This window comes from Rhinopithecus bieti, unplaced genomic scaffold, assembly GCF_001698545.2.
Source record: "Rhinopithecus bieti isolate Rb0 unplaced genomic scaffold, ASM169854v2 scaffold_48351, whole genome shotgun sequence".
In the NCBI taxonomy this organism is placed as follows: Eukaryota; Metazoa; Chordata; class Mammalia; order Primates; family Cercopithecidae; genus Rhinopithecus; species Rhinopithecus bieti.
Window position 1 is genome coordinate 22,516 of NW_016819027.1, and position 7,819 is coordinate 30,334.

A 7,819-nucleotide genomic window follows, 5' to 3' on the forward strand; every position below is an offset into this window, starting at 1 on the left:
AAAAAAAAAAAAAGTGCTCAAGTCTTTGCCATCCTAAAAAAAGGAGGGAGAAGGGGTACCTGATTTGAACAGGAAGGAGGGGTATGTGAGGTAGGGCCATTCTGCCTGTAAGAGAAGAAGGAAGAGTGGGAGCCTTTCAGGAAGACTGGGTGGGACTCCTGAGTGTGGTAGGGGGTAGGAGGCCCTGGGGCTCATGTCCTATGGCTATGTTGTTAGGGTGCAGGGCAGGCTGGGGTCCAAGCCTGGGCGGCATGAGAAGGGGGGTGGCTATAATGGCAGTGTTTATCTGAAACTCCTGCTGAAACTTAATCCCCAGTGTGGCAGTGTTGAGAAGGTGATCTCATCTCTCTTTCAATGCCAGCCCCTCTTTCTTCTTCCCCTCTTTGTAGAGAAACTTATCAAAGGAGCTGTTTATCTGCTGTTTCACCACCTCACCCTTATGACCACAAGCTTTCCAGCTGTCTCTAATCTGGCATCTACCCTGCCTTTGCACTTACTAATCTATGCTTATTATTGAGTGGCCAAGTCTACAAGTCTACCATCTACATTTTAGCCCTCATCTTGCACAAACTCTTAGCAGTATTTAATAACAGGCTGGGCATGGTGGCATCCCAGTGCTTTAGGAGGTTGAGATGGGAGGACAGCCTGAGGCCAGGAGTTCAAGACCAACCTGCACAATCTAGCAAGACCCCATTTCTACAAAACACAAAATAAAAAGATCATCCAGGTGTGGTGGTATGCACCTGTAGTCCTAGCTACAGGGGAAGCTGAGGCAGGAGGACGGCTTGAGCCCAGAAGGTCAAGGTTGCAATAAGCCATGATTGTGCCACTGTACTCCAGCCTGGGTAACAGAGAGAGATCCTGTTAGTAAACAAGAATAACAATGATGATGATGTGATAATACAGACTGCTCCAGTCTCACAACTTCCTCCTTCCTGTCTGCCTGCCTCCTCCGTTCGGTCTTCACATGTCAGCAGTCCTCTCTTCTCACCTGATATCTCCGGGTACCTCATCCTGGCTGGTGAGATTTTCCATATGCTGATGACTCTCAAAGTCCTATCACCATAAAACCCAAGGAGACACACACACACACACACACACACACACACACACACACACACCCACCCCTAAAACCTATCTACAGTCTGTATTTTCCAAACTTTTTAGTCCATTCAACCTTTCAGTGAATTATTTTTACTTAGATATCTCACAGGCACTTCTCAGCACACTGGCAACCAATGTTTCCCAGACTGAATTCATGATTATTTCCCTCCAAAGCAAATGTTTATACTAGTTCTCACCTCAACAAATGATACCAACATCTTCCACGAAACTCCTACTTGGGTCTGGGATTAAATGTTCCTTGTTCAGGGAGGCCCTTCTGGAGACCCTTGGTCTACCTTAGGTTGTCTCCTGTTTTACCCTTTCAAAGCCCCTCTATTTTTCTTTCAGTCTTTTTTTGGCCGGGCACGGTGGCTCATGCCAGTAATCCCAGCCCTCTGGGAGGCTGAGGCAGGCGGATCATGTGAGGTCAGGAGTTGCTGACCAGCCTGGCCAACATGGTGAAACCCCATCTTTACCAAAAATACAAAACTCAGCCAGGTGTGGTGGTGAGCATCTGTAGTCCCAGCTACTCAGGAGGCTGACGCAGGAGAATCGCTTGAACTGGGAAGGCAGAGGCTGCAGTAAGCTGAGATCGCGCCATTGCACTCCAGCCTGGGTGAAAGAGCGAGACTCCATCTCAAAAAAAAAAAAGGTGGAAGGGGCTTGGCCTACCTCAGCATGAGCCACAGTCCTCGGCTTGGTTCTTCTCTTCCTACAGGTAAGACCCAATGAGTATTTTAACCACTACGGTAACTCCATGTTTGTCCTTTGGACAAAAGAAACATCACAGTGTTTGCTGAGAATCACAAGAATTTCAGTAGAATAGAATTTAATGGCAGTAAGGGCGACCAAGAGGAGTAAGCCAAGGTCTCTGCTGGTGCATGCACTCCTGTTCTGGCCACAGCTACAAAGTGGGCACCATGTGCTGTCCTTCATGGAAGATATCTGTGTTACCCACCACGAACCAGCACCCTTCTCACCCTTAACAAAGGCCTTTAAGTGCTATCTATTTTAGGATCCTGGGGGGAAAACGCTAGGAGCTGTCAGTAGCTGCCCATTCTTGTTCCCGGACTCTTTACAGACCTTATGTCCTATCACTGATAACTGAGCCATCTGGGGGATGGATGGTCGTGTGACCTGTCCCAAGTCAGAAAGCAAATCAGGAAGGAGCAGGATTAGAACACATCTTTCATACTCCTGCATTCCACAGTAGAATGTATTACCCTCCAGGTTTTTATGGTCAAACCAGGACTTCTCTGCTTCTCAACTATCTATTATTTCTTTTCATTTAACCCTGCATGATCAGCAAATACGTATTTATCTTCACCCTAATTCCTTAGCAATCATAAACCATCCCAATTTCCACAAGCTGGACTGTTCATTCTGTTATCATGGGAAGATGTAGCCAAGAGGTGTCACCCCAAGAGGAAGACCAAGTAGAGCACCTTTCGGGTGATTGCATAGTGTCCTTTGAGCTCGTGCAGGGCCCACTTGATGTCCTGACTACTGAGCATTTTGAAGTCGGCCATGAGGAGGTCAGCAGCTTGGATGAAGCAGCGCTGGTCAAGAGGAGTCAATTTAGAATAGTCAAAAAAGTCTATTTTAGGCAACTGAAACGAGAGAGAAGCATAAAATCAGAGGCCAGGCAGTACATTTCCCATGTAAGGGAAATCATTTTAAGAATTACATGTGTAGAAAAGAATAACGTTTGTTCTAATTACTCTATAAGGAAGTTACCAGCCCTGTAAGAGAGATGAGAAAATGGTGGCTCAGAGAGGGTAAACGAACCTGTCTGGAGCCGACAGACTAGTTTTACTAGTTATAACTAGTAAAGAAGTATAGTTGGGGATTTAAACCAATCTTTCAGCCATTCTTTCCATAACATATTTACACACAACTATTTTTTTCTATTATAGAATATGTAAGAGATATAATCAAAGAATCTATGGGGAGTTGGAAGATCAAGCAACAGATCTTCATAAAGTTAGTTCTCAACCATACTTTACCATGTAACACTCTAAATGCCAGTTTGGATCACAAATAATGACAATGATTAAAGTTTTTAAAAACCAAGCTGTTTACATCTTGATATGAGATCTGGTTAAACACATGTATAGTATACACTGTATACAAATCTCACATTAAAAGAAAAAAGATATTCAACTCTAGGTAATGATCTGCATGCTGACGTATTTACAGGGAAGTGTACTGATGTTTTTGCAATTTACTTTGAAATGCATTATAATGAAATGAAACATAACAAAGATGTGCTGATGGACAGACAGAGGACATATGTATGATAAAAAGGATACAGTAAACTGTTAACTTTTTAGTAGCACCAGTGGTAGGGATATAGGTGATCAATGTAAAATATTTCAACTTTTCTGTAGGTTTGAAAATTTTCATAATAAAATGTTAAGAGTCCTGGCCAATTCTTGTTTTGTTTTAGGAATTTGCTTTGTAGGATTAAAGATATGGAGGATTCATTTAATTCTTTGTGGGGAAAAGGAAGATAAGAATTACAAGGAAAGATAGAAGTTAAAGACAGAATTCAAAGTGGCTCACAATGGGAGATCTCACTGAAGTATAGACATATTCTGAAATCCTATGTCCCTCTGCTAGTCTTCAAAAACTTGCCCCAACAAAGCACTTTCTTCCCATAGAGATAACAACAACAACAAAGCAGGGCATTTCCAGGTAGCGACTGCAAAACAAGAACACCACACTTGCCTTTGTCTCATCCTGGCTGGCCAGCAGACTGCTACTGGGATTTATAATGATTCTATCTTCTCTCTTTGGATAATCTGGGTTTTCCAGAAGAAAATTACAAAGTCTGCAAAAACAAATGATGTTACTTTCATACTGCTTCCAAATCCCATACCTGCCCATTGTTTCAAATGCAATATTTGAAGAATATAGTCCTTAGTCACACATTACAGCTGGCCTATTAAGAAATTAAGATGTGTGCAGCCCAGAAAAACTAAACAGATAAATAAACAAACAAGTGNAGGACATACGTATGATAAAAAGGATACAGTAAACTGTTAACTTTTTAGTAGCACCAGTGGTAGGGATATAGGTGATCGACGTAAAATATTTCAACTTTTCTGTAGGTTTGAAAATTTTCATAATAAAATGTTAGTGTCCTGGCCAATTCTTGGAATTTGCTTTGTAGGATTAAAGATATGGAGGATTCGTTTAATTCTTTGTGGGAAAAGGAAGATAAGAATTACAAGGAAAGATAGAAGTTAAAGACAGAATTCAAAGTGGCTCAGAATGGGAGACCTCACTGAAGTATAGACATATTCTGAAATCCTATGTCCCTCTGCTAGTCTTCAAAAACTTGCCCCAACAAAGCACTTTCTTCCCATAGAGATAACAACAACAACAAAGCAGGGCATTTCCAGGTAGCGATTGCAAAACAAGAACACGACACTTGCCTTTGTCTCATCCTGGCTGGCCAGCAGACTGCTACTGGGATTTATGATGATTCTATCTTCTCTCTTTGGATAATCTGGGTTTTCCAGAAGAAAATTACAAAGTCTGCAAAAACAAATGATGTTACTTTCATACTGCTTCCAAATCCCACACCTGCCTATTGCTTCAAATGCAATGTTTGAAGAATATAGTCCTTAATCACACATTACAACTGGCCTATCAAGAAATTAAGATGTGTGCAGCCCAGAAAAACTAAACAGATAAATAAACAACAAGTGCATTGAATTCCTATCTTTGTGGAAGAGAAAAAATTTAAAAAGCAATGAACATACTGATTAAGGCAAACTCCTCTGAAGTTTATATATCAGTTAGCTGTTAATGTAATGAAGTCACTACTATTGGTTAAACTTCAAAATTGGAAAATTTGTAAGAAAAGTAGCTACTCTTTGTCAAGAAAACTATGAACAAGAAAGAAGTGGAAAACTGTATTCACATTTACAGTAAAAAACAGTCTGCTAAGAAATGTAATAAATAAATGAAATATAAAAGATCTTCTGTTAATTCATTAATACTTTTTACACCCCTCTGGTAACATAAATCTCTACGGTAATATAAAGCTCTATGAGCCACTGAGTTACACTCGGTTTATTTAGCTAGCTGTTAAGCTAGACTGATGAACAGATCATGTTTTCCTACAAACAGACTCTCTTCACACCAAACCCATTAGCTTTGTCTATTATCATCATGAAATACTTCCAAAGTAAGGATATATAGAGTGAGATAACACACATTGATGTATCACCACCCAGACCCAACAAATGTTAACTACTCAGGCTCTTCACAGTCAAATCAGACAACCACCTTGGAATGACCACACAGTAGTGAAGACAGAGTGAGTGGGGTACAGCTCTAGCCACATTCAGTAGCAAGGAAGTTCCTTTGCTCAGAGGTTAATGGGGACTTCCTCTTTTCTCTGTTCTTTCTCTTGCTCCAGTAGATTCCTAGGATGAACCCCTAGGTGCTATACCTGCAATTCTCACACACCTCCCTTTCTACTGATTCTCTTTTGCCAGATGTCAATAGTAAGGCCTATAATAGTAGGACAGGAGGTCTGGCAGAAAGAGGGCAGAGAAAAAGTGCCCAGCTCTGCCTCCTTTTCTCACCCAGGTGCCAGGGTTTGGGGAGTGGTTTGCACGGGTTCGTTTATTCTGCAACCCCCACCGGGGACCCATGTCAAAGCGCTCTCCCTCATCCTGACATCTCAATGCATTTCCTTTTGCCATGACTTCTGGGAGTCCCATATACTTTTGTCTCTAAGCTCCCCGCTTCCCTACCACCACAGCCTGCCCAGTCTACGGAACACAACGCCAGAGGCCCAAAGAGAGGAAAAAAAGCAGGAAACTCCTCCTATTACAGAGGGAGACAAGAATTCAGAGTTCATTTTCCTTTAAAACCATTGTCATCAGTGGTAACTCTCCATCCTAGAATTCACTGGTGTGCACTGAAGTTATGCAAACCTTTGAAGGCTGACCTGAGAATTAGCCACCAGCAAAAATCCCGTCTGTAGGGAAAGGCCTGAGTTCCAGACAACTCATTACATGTGCATATTTAATGTGGCGACAAACCAGACATGGACTAGCTTTAAAATGGTCTGTTTTCACGTTTTCTCAAGTACATGATACATAAGTACACCTCTACATGAAATACAGGTAGAACAGTAGATATGATTTCTTGAAAAAACAAACGTGTTTGAGCGGTTCATCTCTCCCCAATTCATTTTATATTTTCAACAATACTAAGAACTTCAAATACTGAAATGCTACAGATATGAAGTTCCACAAGGCAGAAATCAGAAGCTCTCACTATAAACTGTCAGAATTCATTTCTAGTTTAATCCTTTCATTATGCTTACCAACAGAGCTCTTCTGGAGGTTAAGGGACATTTGGAGGCACAGAAAATGAAGGACACAGTTTTTCTTCTACAGAAACAAGTGGTAGCCTCTGTTCTAATATCTGCACCCTGGGGCAAAAGCAGTGGGGAAGCCTGTCGGACTTCAATCTGCCCACCTCTTCATATGATCTCACGCTTGAGCTGATTTGACATGCTAGCGGATCTAAAGAAGGCACTCCTGCAAAGTAAGCCAGGCTAGTACTCCAACCTTTTTTTTTTTTTTTTTGAGACGGAGTCTCACTCTGTTGCCCAGGCTGGAGTGCAGTGGTGCGATTTCAGCTCACTGCAAGCTCCGCCTCCCAAGTTCATGCCATTCTCCCGCTTCAGCCTCCTGAGTAGCTGGCACTACAGGCACCTGCCACCACGCCTGGCTAATTTTTTTTTATTTTTAGTAGAGACGGGATTTCACCATGTTAAACAGGATGGTCTCGATCTCCTGACCTTGTGATCTGCCCATTTTGGTCTCCCAAAGTGTTGGGATTACAGGCGTCAGCCACCACACCCAGCCGTACTCCAACCTTTCAACCCTTAGATAGCTGTTGCTGCCTTCATCCAACTGAAGTTGACCCCGTGTGAGTGAAAGGTCTAAGTTAACCAGCCAGAGTAGATTACCTGCCATGTGGTTCTCCATAGGCCCTTCCTGCTTAAAATATCCAGATGGTTCCATCTGAAGGCCATTTAAAGACACACATAAAGCAACTGAGACTGAGCTACAACAAAATCCCAGCCTGCTCAACCCAGCTTTGGGCCTTATTTCCAGTTTCCATTAACATTTTAGTTTAGTTGTGGAATTAACATTGCCCTAGGAGTCCAGAGACTAACGGAAAGGAAAGCAGTCTCAGGAAAGCAAGATTGGCTTGAAAAGATGCAGTACAAGGACTGTACATTCCCCTGCTTTTTGGATTTCACGAGAATTTGTATGTGTTTAAGGATCAATATTTGCTTCTGAGTGACACAAAAAGCACAGAGGGTCAGCAAGTCCCTAAAAGTAAGTACATGTGTGAGACTCAGGAAGTAGGAGAACAGAACTGTAACAGAAGGTGTCAATTTGATTACATTTTAGTGATTTTTATAGACAATCTTGAAGATATATTTAAACATGATGTTCATTTGCAGAAGAAGAGAAAAACATTGAAGTATACTCAATTTTGATGAGGTTAAATTGTTAAAAAATACTAAAATATGGTATCTGGTATTCAAATCATTGTTCTATAAATGAGCAAAGTTTATACTTTTCTCTACCATTTACATTTTCTGTAATGAACAAAACAGTATTCCATTTCATAACCAGGAAAACATTAATTAAAAAAAAAAAAAAAAGGAATT

General features: G+C 41.5%; 1 protein-coding gene across 1 annotated transcript; it reads right to left on the bottom strand.

The window, feature by feature from the left end:
- Positions 1 to 1,739: 1,739 nt before the first annotated feature.
- On the bottom strand, positions 1,740 to 4,053 carry LOC108519195 (E3 ubiquitin-protein ligase RNF216-like). Its single transcript, XM_017858035.1, has 3 exons — positions 3,835 to 4,053; positions 2,550 to 2,714; positions 1,740 to 2,241 (listed from the first exon to the last, which is right to left on the bottom strand). The coding sequence occupies exons 1-3, from the start codon at positions 3,991 to 3,993 to the stop codon at positions 2,116 to 2,118; spliced, it is 450 nt and encodes a 149-aa protein (XP_017713524.1). The 5' UTR covers positions 3,994 to 4,053; the 3' UTR covers positions 1,740 to 2,115.
- Between the last annotated feature and the right edge of the window lie 3,766 nt (positions 4,054 to 7,819).

Bases quoted from the DNA above. Each gene is read 5' to 3' on its own strand.
- LOC108519195 (XM_017858035.1), bottom strand. From the start codon at position 3,993: ATGGGCAGGTATGGGATTTGGAAGCAGTATGAAAGTAACATCATTTGT. The intron at 2,715-3,834 runs GCAAGTGTGGTG...CTCTCGTTTCAG, and splicing joins CCAGCCAGGATGAGACAAAG to TTGCCTAAAATAGACTTTTT. The intron at 2,242-2,549 runs GTGCTCTACTTG...GACTTGGGACAG, and splicing joins ACTATGCAATCACCCGAAAG to GTCACACGACCATCCATCCC.